The sequence below is a fragment of the Bos javanicus genome, chromosome 19, assembly GCF_032452875.1.
Source record: "Bos javanicus breed banteng chromosome 19, ARS-OSU_banteng_1.0, whole genome shotgun sequence".
In the NCBI taxonomy this organism is placed as follows: domain Eukaryota; kingdom Metazoa; phylum Chordata; class Mammalia; order Artiodactyla; family Bovidae; genus Bos; species Bos javanicus.
In genome coordinates this window covers 30,181,827-30,196,268 of record NC_083886.1, presented here as the reverse complement: position 1 = coordinate 30,196,268, position 14,442 = coordinate 30,181,827, and the positions used below count along the sequence as shown (strand labels likewise).

General features: G+C 42.6%; 1 protein-coding gene and 1 pseudogene across 10 annotated transcripts in view; one reads left to right on the top strand and one right to left on the bottom strand.

Moving 5' to 3' along the window:
* STX8 (syntaxin 8) overlaps positions 1-14,442 on the top strand; it is a 206,833-nt gene that overhangs the window by 122,009 nt on the left and 70,382 nt on the right. For 8 of the 10 annotated variants that reach the window (XM_061391050.1, XM_061391045.1, XM_061391048.1 and 5 more), the window contains one exon: positions 95-196. In XM_061391050.1, coding sequence (XP_061247034.1) covers positions 95-196 — 102 coding nt within the window. Of the gene's footprint in view, positions 1-94; positions 197-279; positions 13,237-14,442 lie in introns of those variants that run through there. The other 2 variants (XM_061391049.1, XM_061391055.1) reach the window with 2 other exon arrangements.
* On the bottom strand, positions 12,989-13,797 carry LOC133232078 (large ribosomal subunit protein uL30-like; annotated as a pseudogene).

The window sequence follows — 14,442 nt, the reverse complement described above, 5'->3', positions numbered from 1 at the left end:
TTATTACTAGGAAGGCCCACCACAGCTGTGAGACTCTGATGTGAGCCAAGGTATTTTTGGAGTGTTAACCATGCATCTTTGTTTTCCTTTATAGAGATAATTGATGACCTTGCCAACCTGGTGGAGAATACCGATGAGAAACTTCGCACTGAAACCAGGCGTGTGAATCTGGTGGACAGGAAGTCCACGTCTTGTGGTAAGAGACTGCTGTAGTTACAGCTCTTGCTTCTCTCATCGCTTGCAGATAAGCTTCCCACGTTTGGTCTGATTTTACCGCAGGGATCTGCTTGCTCTTCGAATACATGCAGTTTCATGGGATGAAGTGTTGAAATTTCTAGAAGATTCCTACATCTTGGTAAAAACGAAGTGAATTGTTACAAGTGCAGGGAAAGTAGAATGCATTGTTAATTTTTTTTTTTTTGTAATTAAAAATAAGAAACTTTCCTCAGTGCTTACCGAGAATCATAGTCTGAGAAATTGTATGATGTCATGCAGACCGGTGGTGGTAGATCTCATGGGTTTTACAGGCCACCTTGCTTGTTTTGTGCCTTGTTGTTTTAGTCACAAGCATCCTTGCTGAACCTGGAGCCATAGAGCAGTTAGAGCATAGAGTCTAAAGTCCAGCTGAGTTTATATCCAGTATTTAGTAATGTTGTCTTTGGCAGTTCTTTTACTTCTTAATACCTTGTGCATGAAATGAGGAGACATAGGTCAAAATAAGAACCACCAGGAATGATGTTTAGAGTGCTGATTCCCTGGCCGTCCCCTTGAGACTGAGTAGAGCGAGGCTGGAGTTCCAGAGGATTCATCATTTAACAAGTGTGTCAGGCACTCCTGATGCGGGTCCTTGCTCTTGGGCAGACATTCTGATGCAGATGCTTGTCGGGTTTCAATGATCTGTTGCCCGTGCACAGCGCCATGCCCACAGGTAAGTGATGATGAATGGTGCTGAAGCAGCAGTGATTACACTCATGGTTATTTGGTGTTTCATCTCACAAAGGTGCGCCAGATGTATAAAGCTAAGACTTTTGTTACATCTAACAGTGCACTAGCACTACCAAAAAAAGAAAAAAATCTAATGACCTGAACTTTTCGCTTTTTGCCTGATTTTAGCCCTTTCAATATGAAGAATGTAGTGGATCCCTCTGTTCTGTCCAGTTTTAGAAGAAGGACCTGTATGCCAGGGTCACCTGTGATGCACAGTTTGAGAAGTGCTACCTCCCTTGCCTGTGTGTGTGTGGTCAAACAGCAATCTAGAACAACCAGGTGATGGAGGGCCAGGTAGATACAGACTCTGGAATCTCAGAGGAAGTAGAACGTGGGGGCACCTGCCTGCTTCCTTTTCATCACCTGTCTGCTCCCCTCAACCTGGCAGTTCTCATCCACCGGATGCCAAGCCAGTCTATGCTCCTGCTTCTATAATAGAGCACGTGCTTCTTTCTGCTTCCTGCCCAAAGCAAAGCCTTCTTGATTTTGCTTTAACAGTCTTCTCATAACTTCCCACCATGCTGTTCTTTGCATCAGATCCTCCTGAGTCTCTGGCAACAGAGATACATGGGTTCACTCCCACCTCCATCTGTTATTATCTTCAATTCTCATATAAACTTAATCTTTCTGAACTTGCGTTTCCTTGGCTGTTTAAAAAAACAAAACAAGTAGATAGCCTGGTTGTCAAAATGAAATTATATAAACCATGTAAAGTATCCAACACTGGCCATTGTCCATGAATTTCCGTACTTTGTGCAGAGAGCGGCTACGGCCTGATAGTGAAGAGTGTGGGCTCCAGAGGTTGGACTCACATCTCAGCTCCACCATTTACCAGCCATGTGACCTTGAGAAATCCCACTCCCCTGTGCCTTGATTTTCCCATCTCCAAAGTGGGAATAATAATGGTACATATCTGAGAGGGTTGTTGTAAGGAATACATGATTTAATAGAGATAAAGATATAGATGATAAGTAGATAGATAGATAGGGATATATAGCACTTAGAACAGTGGTTAGCACATAGTAAGCAGTGAGCAAGAGTAAGTATTGACTGTTATCATTATATGTCAGTCTGTTTTGCATTTACAACATAGCGGTCCTCAGCACATGCCATTCATGACATCACAATGAAGAATATTGATTCTACTGTTGCTAATTTTTTATTTTATAGTTTTACCTGGTATTGATGTTTGTATCTAGAAATGTCCATAAAAATATTTTGAGCTGAGCTGTTTAATTTTTCTGTCTCTGCAAATATGACTACTTCCTGTCTCTACAACTGTGACTACTCTAGGTATCTCATGTAAATGAAACCATACAGTATCTGTCCCTTTGTATCTGGCTTATTTCACTTAGCATAATGTTTTCAGTATTCCCCTATGTTGTACCATGCATCTGGAATTCTTTCCTTTTTTAAGCTGAATAATATTCCATCGTTAATATTTATACCACATTTGTTTACCCATTTATCTGTCAGAGGACTCCTGGGTTGTTGCCACCTTTTAGCTACTATGAATAGTGCTGCAATGTGCACGAATGTACAAGTATGAGTTCAAGCCCCTGCTTTTTTGTGTATATACCCAGAAGTGAAATGTCAAAGTGTTGATCGCTCAGTCATGTCCAACTTTTTGTGACTCCGTGGACTATAACCAACCCAGCTCCTCTGTCCATGGGATTTTCCAGGCAAGAATACTGGAGTGGGTTGCCATTCCCTTCTCCAGGGGATCTTCCTGACCTGGGGATTGAACCTGGGTCTCCTGCATTGCAAGAAGATTCTTTACCATCTGAGCCATCAGGGAAGCCCCATCTGAAGTAGAATCACTGAATCAAATTGTAATTCAGTGTTGAATTTGGAGAAGGCCCTGCCCTACTGACCTGACCTTTTGTTTTGCTTTCAACCTTTAAACTCTTAGTTACTTTCTACTAGTTTTGTTTTGTTTTGTTTTGTTTTTAGTGTGATAAAAGCCCAGTTGCAGGGAGGAGTCAGGGACTTCTGCAACCTGAGAGGGGCAGGCAAGTGGGGTGGAAGGTAAGGTCCTGGGCCTGCCTACTTGGCAAGTGTAAGAGGAGACCCTTACCCCATTAAAGTGGGGCCCTAAAGAGCTATACCCTGGGGGGAAGAGTGAACCAGAACCAAACTTGCCTTGGGGATTGTGGAGAAGGCAGCCTTGGCCCTGTACAGATGAGGAGAAGAAAAGGAAGAAAGACCATTTTTTCTGACAAGCTGTGGTCACAGAAAGGCCCTCATGTGCATTTGTATCCTGAGTAGACACACTCCTCTGTTGTAGCTCCAGGTGCCTGGCGAAAGCAATGAAACACCTCTCTGGAAGAGAGAATATTATCCGTGGTCTCTAGGAGTCAACCAGAAATAAAACGTCCAGGGCAATGACCAGCACACACCCAAAGATAATCTGGCATACACAGAGACAGCCCAGCATGAGCGGGGACCAGCAACAGACTGCAGGAACCAACGTGCGCACGCTGGCTGTGTTAGAATTTTCAGATACAAATGATGAAATCAATTACTATATTTAAAGAAAGACATGACAGGCTTGAGAGTATCTTCAGAGAATAGGAAGCTACAAAGAGTAACTTAGAAAATCAAAAGGGATCAAACAGAACTTCTAGAAATAAAAAGTAACTGAAGTTCAAGACTCTGTGGACATATTTGGTACCCAACAGAAGAGGGACTCAACTAGAGGACAGATGGGAAAAAAAAAAAAAAACCCAACGTATTCCCTTTCTGTAAATGCAGGCATTTACAAAAGGCTGTCCAGACACCATGGAAGTTAAATTATGATCTTAATAAAAAAGGTGTTTAGTGGGGTAAGGGCTTGGTCTAAGAGCCTCAGGACATAGCAAAGAGTTAATCATTCGCTCTCCCCAAGTGCAGGGCCAGGTTGATCATTGACATGTAAATACAGACACACAGTACCTGAAGCTGCTAGTAGGGAGTATTTTAACTGTTTGGGGGCGGGGTGGGTGGGAATCAAGCCTCTCAGGGTAACTCAGTTACTGTTAACTTGATGACTGTTTAAGAGGGCTTGAACGAGCTAAGAATAGCAGTGACGCCTCATCATTTTACTTAAGGGAGTGCAAAAAAAAAAGGCTGTGAACCGTGAAATGGTCTTTTGTTTTCCTACCGCCAGCATATCGCCCTACTGATCTGATATAATATCAGTCATAGATGCTTTCCCAATGAGGAAATTTCTGGTTGTATAGACAGACCCGATTGCAAGGGGGCCTGCTCAGAAGGGCCCAATGATGAATCTGTTTGTTCAGTTGTTAACAAAGGATTCAGACGCCTCTTTATGAACCTTTCACTCGGCAGCCTGGGCTTTAACATTTTTTTTTTTTTACTGGGATCTTTGGGTGGTTTTTTCCCCCACCTCCCTTTTCTTCACCCACCTCCACCCCAATAACAACAGCATCAAGTATAAAACAATATTGTCTCTCTCCAGCTTCTAAACACAAACGAGACTGCTATTTTTCATTGGCACCTACATGTCCGTTCAGATCTGTTATGTGTGCTAAGGACACCCACATAAAAGCAGCATCTTTGTAATTGCAGTTTAAATATTCATTGTGCCCCGTCCTCATTAGAATTCAAAATAGAGCCTCGTCTGAGTCTGAGGGACGCAGCCAATTGTGAAAGGCCAGGCTCAGAGTTCTGAATGACCCGGGTCGAGGGACAGTGTTGCTTCTCAGCATATGGACTATTACGTAATGTTGTCTAAGCACAGCCATTGTGAGTTTAGCAGTGTCTCAGGGATGTGGTTAGAAATCAGCCCTGCTGGCACTGTGTTAACACTGTCTTAATCTGGAACCACTGGATTTGCCTTCCACTCCTCAGAAATGGGGTGGCTTGGGCGAGGTGGATCCGTTCAGTCTTTCAGAAAGGACAGTTCAGCATGGCTGTGAGCCCAGGCAGACCCAGGTCACAATCTGGGCTCTGACACTGACCACCTGGGTGACTCAGAGAGTGGCTTGCTCTCTCTAGGGCTCAAAATGGGCGTACCATGGTTATTCTGCAGACTATACAAGAACAAGTTGGGTGGCATCATGCATGCCTGTGCTACTGAGTCCTCAGTAAATGCCAGCAATGTTAAAATGTGGCTGTAAATTGGTCATCAAGAGCCGCCTTGACGAATGAGACTCAGAGGCTCTTACCTCTCACTGAAGTCAGCTTAGAATGGTCTTTAAGGAAAATAGTGATGACTCAAGAAAGTTATGGTGGAATATTATGGAGCTAGGAAGTTTGCATCCTCATTTAATCAGAAATGGAGTCAGTTCCCCCCGCCCCCGCCCCAGTTAAGCTGGAATTTATAATCTTGTGGCTGAAGCCATTTCCAGTCATGAAATTAGTGAAAGCCCCCTGGGGGGCATATTCAGGTGGCATGGCTTGAGTTTTGTATAGCACAGAAATGACTTGCTCTTTTATTAGCACATTATTATTACTTATTACAGACTTATTTTCCATATAGACTTGTTTAGACCCAGGGTGGGAGCAGCATTAAGCCTTTTGGTATATAGGCATACATCATCGTATTACACTTTGCTCTTATTGTACATCACAGATGTTCTGGGGTTTTATTTGTGTTTTACAAGTTTAGGGTTTGTGGCAACCCTGTCTTGTCAGATGATGGTTGGCGTTTTTTGGAGAGTATTTTTAAATTAAGGTATGTACTTTTTTTTTAGACATGATGCTGTCACACACTTAGTAGACTACAGTATAGTCTAAACGTGGCTTATATGCACTGGGAAACCAGAAATTTGTGTGATTTGCTTTATCGTGATATTCCCTAGAATAGCTACTCAGGCAGCCTCAAACCAGCCCCTGGAGAGCCAAGGGGGCTAATTCAGTCTTTTCAGTCTCCGTACGCTCCTATTCCCCTTTTTAATTTGGCTTTGCTGAGTCTTACCTGTGGCAGGTGGGATCTAGTTCCCTGACCAGGGATCGAACCCAGGCTCCCTGCATTGGGAACTCGGAGTCTTAACCCCTGGACCACCAGGGAAGTCCCTCAGCCTCCCTTTGTCTTTCTTTTTTTCACTCTTCCATCTTCCATGGAAGACGTACTTAGGACTCAGTCCTTTATTCTTTTTTCCTTGGCACTTTTTCCTTAAGCTACTCTTTTGACTCTTGGACGGTTTCACAGGCAACTCACAGCTCTGCATCCCAGACCCCAACTTCCCCTGAATCTCAGGGTCTGTGTCTTCAGCTGCCGCCACACAGTTTCTCTTGACCGCACCCCCCCACCCCCCACCCCCCCATCCCCCGCCCAGCACACTCTCAATCCCTGTATGCTCTTCATAGACTCATTGTCTTTAGCCCCAAATAAGCTTCCTCTTCCGTTGCTCCCCATTTCTTCAGGCTCAAAACTTCCTTCGTTCCCTCAGAGGCTTTCAGAAGCCAGACAGCAAGTCTCCTTGAAGGAAGCAGGCCCTCGCTGTTCTCTCTGGTGGCAAACGAGAGAGTGAACAGCAGAGTTTTGCTATGTGGGAATGCCACGCCGGATCATCTGTGTGTTTATTTTTATGGGAAGCCTGAAATCTGGATCTTTAAGTGAAATTTCCTAATATTTTAGTGTTGACAGTAAACGAACATTTAAAAAAACTCCACGTGGGCCAAGTAAAGCATGCGGCGAAGCCCTACACTTTGGGGCCTCTCTCTCACTTCTGTTTGGTCAACCCCTAGGCCTGTCTGAGAATAACCGTGAAGTATCTGTCTTCCCCATTCATCACTTTGTGTTCTCACCACTCTGTTTCTGGCTCTTGTCACATTAAAAATAATAATGAAAGGATTTCCCTGGCAGTCCAGTGGTTAAGAATCCGAGCTTCCATTCCAGGGTGCTCAGGTCTGATCCCTGGTTGGGAAACGAAGATCCCGCAGGCTATAAGGTACAGCTGAAAAAATTAAAAGTAAATAAAACCTTAAATAATAATGATAATGAGGAATTCTGTTTACTGGGTACAGAAAAATGTTCATGATTACCGCGTTGGTCGTATTTATAGAAACTGTGGCCTGCCGTCTTGTGAATTTGGTGTCTGAATACAGGAGACGTCTACCTGGCTACCAGTGTTACCAAGATAAACAAGATGAATGCTTCTCTTAAGAGTTCTCTTATTTTGTCAACGTGCCCTTCTCAGTTGATTTAAAACTGTTTTGCTCCCTAGACATATCTGCTGTATATTTTAGAGAAATGACTGTTCTCCATCATGGAGATAATAGATACCAGGAAGTGAAACTACAGAGCGTAAAATTCTTAGGACACCTGCTTCTAAAGTCCAAGGAAATACGGGGACACTCCAATGAATATATTGGAATTGCTCGATACTCATTTTAGGAGCTGAAACGTACAACTCGCAGTCCTGCCCTTCTCCGGGCACCTCTGAATACTCCCCTCCTGGGCCCCATGGGTGCATGTGGCACTGGTGTCATGCATGTGTGACCCGTTTGTAATCAGGTGTCTTTTATATGTGACCACACCACTGTTGTCTGCTTTGGTTTTGAATTCCTACTGTGGAAAAGCCTGGTTTTTCTGCTAACAACATTTATTTTAGGGGAGCAAGAAAAGGACCAGGCTGTTCAAATGTTGATGCTTTGGCTTAATCCAGGCAAAGTGAAGCCTTTGAGAGGAGCGCCAAATTGGAAAACCCCTACTTAATGGAAGGTGATTGATAAGGGCTGACAGCCCCAGAGCTGTCACCATGACCGCCTGCGAGGCCGCCACGCTTTTCTAATCTGTTACGAGGCAGTGACTTTTGCTATCATCAAGGGGTCAGAAATGATCACAAAGTAGAATCATTTTTTGATTATTGTTTTTGCTCGGTGTGGTTTGGAAAGATAAGGTGTGATTTCCAAGAGCGGCTTCTGTTGTGATGGAGCAATAACCACAGTGCACGGGCTTGGCTGATACCCCTCCCCCGGGCATGTTCGTGCGAGTTTTCTGGTTGTGTCTGTTCACCAGTGAATTCGTCTTTCAGCCTGCTCCATGGGACCGGCAAGTACTGGATGGGTTTAGAAGGATGATCATGGCCTGGGACAGAGCATGTTTTGCTCACTCAACGTGTATCTCACTCACCTCTATCGTGTGTCTACCACTTATGGGAGGCAGAGCCCCAGTGCCTACTCAGGGTACTTGTGTGCCTGCAGCCTGACTTTTCAGGAGTTTACCATTACAGGCCAGTGCTTCTCATTCTTACACTGATGTTATTTTATATTTGTAAATTGAAATGAGGAATTGGATTCTCTTTGTGACCAAAATTAATCCAAACGGGGAAGTCTTGGTATCTTTGATATCTTTCTTTTACCTATAAAGTCAATGGCTTAGTAACACTGTGTTGCAGTCACTCAGTGGTGTCTGACTCTTGTGACCCCAGGCACTGTAGCCCACCAGGGTCCTATGTCCATGGGATTTTCCCAGGCAAGAATACTGGAGTGGGTTGCCATCTCCTTCTCCAGGGGACTTTCCCAACCCAGGGATTGAATCTGAGTCTCCTGTGTCTCCTGCATTGAAAGGCAGATTCTCTACCATTGAGCCACCTAGGAAGCCTGGTTAGTAACGTTGACCATAAGCTAACGGTCAACATTACAAGGGTTTATTATTGGACTCTAATCCAATTATAACTGGATTTCCTCAGAAGACATTGGCCGTTTTCCTTATAGCTGCTGCTGCTGCTGCTGCTAAGTCTCGTCAGACTCTGTGCGACCCCTTAGACGGCAGCCCACCAGGCTCCCCCGTCCCTGGGATTCTCCAGGCAAGAGTACTGGAGTGGGGTGCCATTGCCTTCTCCCAAGTCCTTATAGCTAGATTCATCCAAATCTCATGAAGTCAGTAGGGGGGGGTGGGGATGGGGGGGAGTCAGTGACTTAGACTAGATGGTCTTTGAGTTGATCCAACTCTGTTGTCCTCTTTCCATACCCCTTTGAGGAGAATTAGACACTTCCTTGCGCGCGCGCGCGCGCGCACACACACGCACACACACACACACACACACACACACACACACACACACATGTCGTCAGATGTGAGCCAAGGGTCTTGGCCAGAACTTTGCTGATCTCATTTCATATAGGGTGGTTGGCACCAGGTTAGATACTTGCAGAGTTAAATCCTACCTGACCATCAAAGGGACTTTGACCTTTGATGTTATGTATTCTGTTTGATTGGGGGAAAATTTTAACAGTTATATAACAGAATAAAACCAAGTGAGATAGGGTAATTTTTAAATGGAAGATATAGAGACCATCTGTTGTAGTATGTGTTTGTATTGGAAAATAAAGCACTGGGCTTATTGAGCATAACTCCTGGGTTCTGTGTTATAAGTAGTTGGAAGAGATGCCTCACACGTTTCTCTCAATTTGGCTGTTATAGCTCTAGGGTATTTTTAGTAAATTAAATTTTTTAAAAGGAAGCTGTAATTTTTGAAAAACATCCCCTAAAATTTAAGTTTTGGGTTCAGGTTTTCATGCCACTCTCCCTCAAAAATTGTTACTATGAAATGGAATAAGTGGACATTTAGCTGATTTTAGGGTTATTTAAAGTCACAGTGATTCACAAGTGGATTATCTTCTCTCTGTATTATCCAAAGGGAAATTCAGATATCAGACGACCTTCCTGACTTTCTGGTTCTTGCCACTCTGCTGAGGCTCTCTAGCCCAGGCCAGTTTCTAGTGTGTACTCAGAGAACATCGTTTTACTACCACATCAGCCATGATGCCCAATGTGGATGCTTCCGAGAAAGAGTTGTTGTTCAGTCACTCAGTCATGTCTGACTCTTTTCGACCCCAAGGACTGTAGCCCGCCAAGCTTCCCTGTCCTTCACCATCTCCCAGAGCTCGCTCAAACTCATGTCCATTGAATCAGTGATGCCATCCAAGAATCTCATCCTCTGTCGTCCCCTTCTCCTCCTGCCTTCAGTCTTTCCCAGCATCAGGATCTTTTCCAGTGAATCAGTTCCAGTGAATCAGGTGGCCAAAGTACTGGAGTTTCAGCTTCAGGATCAGTCCTTCCAAGGAATATTCAGGACTGATTTCCTTTAGGATGGCCTGGTTGGATCTCCTTGCAGTCCAAGGGACTCTCAAGAGTCTTCTCCAACACCACAGTTCAAAAGCATCAATTCTTGGGTGCTCAGCTTTCTTTATAGTCCAACTCTCACATTCATACATGACTACTGGAAAAACCATAGCTTTGACTAGATGAAACTTTGTTGGCAAAGTGATATCTCTGCTTTTTAATATGCTGTCTAGGTTTGTCATAGCTTTTCTTCCAAGGAGGAAATGTCTTTTAATTTCGTGGCTACGGTTACCATCTGCAGTGATTTTGGAGCCCGGGTGATTTTGGAGAAAAGAGTAACCACTGGTAAAGTTGAATAGAAACAAGCAAAATTAAAGGAGCTGTCATACCTTCAGAAGTCATAATAATTAATACCTGGCTGCAGTCATTTCTCACTGTGCAGAGCGTCTCTGTCACCCCCTTCTGCTGCCTGTCCAGGACTAAGTCCCAGCCACCACTTTTCACTGAGCAGCAGACTTCACAGCGGCGCCCATGTGAAAAGCAATTCAATTTCAGGGCAGTGCTTCCAGTCCAGAGCCCTGACATTAATTTTTTTTTTAAGTCTTTGTTGAATTTGTTACAATACTGCTTCTGTTTTATATTTTAGTTTTTGGCCCGGAGGCATGTGGCATCTTAGCTCCCCCATCAGGGATCAAACCCACACTTCTGCACTGGCAGGCAAAGTCCTAACCACTGGACTGCCAGGAAAGCTCCCAACATTAATTTTTTTTTTTTTTTAAAGAACTTGACTGTAGACCTTGTTGCATTCATAAAAGAATTTTTTTTTAAATCAGCCCTAGGGACCCATTCATCTGCTCCAAGAGAACCTCACCAGTGTCGCAGTTTTTAGTTTTCTGGTCACCTTTTTGTTTTTAGTTTTCTGCTCACCTTTTCTATCTCAGAGCCAGGCAGTCATGACACTTTCCAGTCATTGAACCGGTGTTAAATTCCTGAGAAAAATTGATTTGGAGCTCATTTGAAATCACTGTTGGGTTTTCTCTGTCCAAGAGTGTGAGCACTGAGATCAATTTCTCCGGATTAGCAGCAGAATGATCTTTGTATTGGACTCCGGCATCAGCGGTCCATGACGCGGCCCTCCGCGCATGCGCAGTATCGAAGACCCCCTGTATCTCGCTTTGTGCTGCTCTGCGCTGACTGCAGCCTGCAAAATGAGACTCCGTGGCCTTGGCAGGGCACGTGTCCACTGAGCGGCTCCCTACCCCACCACTCCACATTCTTCCACAAGTTGATTTATGGTGATAAGAGCCCTTCTTTCTTTTGGCCCTCCAAGCACTCATTCCTTTCAAAATGACTTTTGAATTTCTGAAGTCTTATTTTTTAAAAAAATAAAAAAATTTTTTTTTTTGGCAAATCTGGAGCTAAGATTCTTCATCATTGTGTTGGCATTTGTCTAGTATAACTTCTTACCTGTAAACCAACAGAAAAGTGGAAAGAAAACTGTAAAGAGTCGCTTTTTTAAATGGATAAATACAGTGGTGGTTGCAGCACAGTAATGTGAATTCATATTTAACCCCCTGAACTGTACACTTTAAAATGGTTAAGGTGATAAATTTTGTGTTACGTGTTTTTAGCATAGTAAAATATTTTTTCTGTTTAAAAAATGAGTAAAATTTGAGTAAAATTCCAGGAAATATGGCAAAGTGAGAATAAAATTTCTTGTTATCTTTGTAAAATAATTTGTAATATTGTTCCATACAGCCATTTGTTATGTGATGTGCTAACAGAATCTTACTTATATCTATATAGATTTGCCTAAGCAAAATAGAAGTAGGAACAAAAGTGGCTTCAAAAACCAGAGGGCATCTTGAAAATAAATGTAAGTGAATTAATCACTGTGGTGGCTATATCTTATTCTTGCCATTCTTAGTAATACAAAAAAGGAGACATAATTGTAATGCATTACTGGGTATGTGTGTGTGTGTGCTTAGTCATGTCCAACTCTTTGTGACCTCATGTACTGTAACCTGCCATAGACATATACATAGCCATAATAATATAGATATTAGTTATTATTTTAGAATTATTTGAATAAAAAATTTATTTGTGCATTAATCATTTTGATGCAATAATTTTCTTTAGTGTTGAGGTCTTTAGGTTTATAAGGTCTTTAAAAACTTGAGGGACAAGCTTCTAAATAGTAAACAAAAATCTGTTAATTAAAATAATAAAAAGATTATACAGTAACAAAAAATTCAGGTAACTTTTAAAGAGTCCTTTGTATCCCCTTAGCTGGATATATTTCCAGAATGATGAACTGCAGACTCCTCAAATGTTACTATTGTTGTTGGGAGTGGTATTAGTAGAGTAAATCAGAATCTACTGCATGTGTTAGTAGAAGAGAATAAGTTAGTAAATATATTGATGTTCTTAGGAGCAAAACAGATAGAGATAGCAAATGGAAAAGAAAGAATGAACTTTATGGTGTTAGACTTGAATTAGAAGTATCACTGTAGACTCATGATTTAAAAATAAGGAAAAAATTAAAAAAAAAAAAAAGACATTTCTTTTAACTACCTAAAGAGCCTAGAAGCAGTGATACTCCAGTATTTGACGACAGTTAGTGCCTAGATCTTTTTGGGGTTGGCCATTAAGATCTTTGGGAAAAATTCAAACAAACTTTATGGCCAATCCAGGAGTTTCTAAATAGTATTTACCCTGCCCCGCCCGCGCCCCCCCCCCTCCCCCCGCAACAACACATATGCAAACCAAGTTTTTCTTGTAAAAACAACTAATTCCAGGTCTGGAGCAGAGAAATTATAAGGCAAGGGTGGAACTTCTTGGGTCAGAAGTCAAGGAAATGCCCTAACAATGATGAGGGCTTGGAGCTGGCTTAAAGGGACCCTTGCTGGTCAAATTTAGATAATTGAAGTAGTAAAAATAATGATGGTAATAAATATTGGATTTTTTGTTTGTTTTGAATTGTTTATTAACCAGATTACAATAATAATCCTGGTAGATATCTTAGTTCATCCTTCTAATAAGCCTGTTGATCTGGTCTTCCCTGTTGCCAGCATCTCCACCTTCTACAAAATGGGTGGTCTTTTTCTTCATTCCACCTCGTGGAGAAGACAATTTAAAGGGCCACAGGAAGTTGTTTGCTTCTTTGAAACGTTTTCCAACGGTATAGATCTCATGAATCAGATCCTCCATGCAGATGATTCCATATTTCCCAAGAGATCGAGCAATCAATGCGTTGTCTGTCAGGGCAATTCGCTTTTTGTTAATTTTGCCATAACCACGCTTGTAAATCAATTCATTTACAGACTTCAGATTTGGGTACCCCCATGCAATGTATGGCTCCACAATTCTCAGCATGTTAATTGATGCCTTGTTGAGCTTCACAGAGGTGCCGCTGAATATCTGCCGGAGGCGAAGGAGCCGCAGCACCTTTCGAGCCTTTGGGCTCAACCATTGATACCTCTGATCCTGATGACAAACGCCAATTTGGGTTCCGAGGGTACATAGAAGTTACCGGCTTTTCGTGCCATCCTAGCCATTCGAATTTCAGTTCTGTACATCTGCCTGTATTCCTTGTGGTAATGCTTAGCTTTTTCATAGATAAGCTTCCTCCTTGCCTTTCGAAGCGTCTTTTGGGCAGACTTCTTTCTCAGTCGCTTGATCTTAAGCTCTGCGAAATTCTTCCACTTTTTCTTAAGGGTTTCTGGCACAGCAGGAACCTTCTTTTTCTTCTCTTCTGCACCCTCCATGGTTCCAGCCGGGAAAGAGGCTGGATTTTTAAAAAATGTATTCATGAGTCCACATCAGTAGTCCAAAAAGGCAGAGGTGAGGCTGAGGGTCATCTTGCCAGTAAATGTAGAAGAATGATAAAATTATAAAATCATAATTTTGCAACCACCAGTATAATCATTTCAGAATTGTCAATGGATGCCAGATTGTTAGGTGAGAAGGTTGTGGGAAGCAGGATGTTCACAGTCTCAAATGGCCAAATTATTAATTACAAAGGAGGAAAGAAACTTGAACAGAGTGACCACACTTAGCCTCACCAGCGTGAGTGACAACCTCGCATTGTGCAGCTCCAAATGTGACACGGCAGGATGTAATGCAACATTGTTGCCAGATCTAATTGAGAGAAACAGACTAGTTCAGATTGGTGGACAGTCTATAAGACAGCCATCCTGGGCCCTTTACAAGTGTCATGGAAGAAAGAAAAAGATGGGAGCGCGGCTGTAGACTAGAGGAGACTGAAGAGAGATGACAATTAAATGCAGTCTGTGGTTTTGATTGGATTCTGGATCAAAACTCACACAGCTCTAGAGGTATAATTGGGATAATTAGGGGTATTTTTTTTCCTTTTCTGTAAGTTTTAAATCTTTCAAAATAATAGGTCAGGGTGGGGGAAAAACAAGGAAAATATAAAC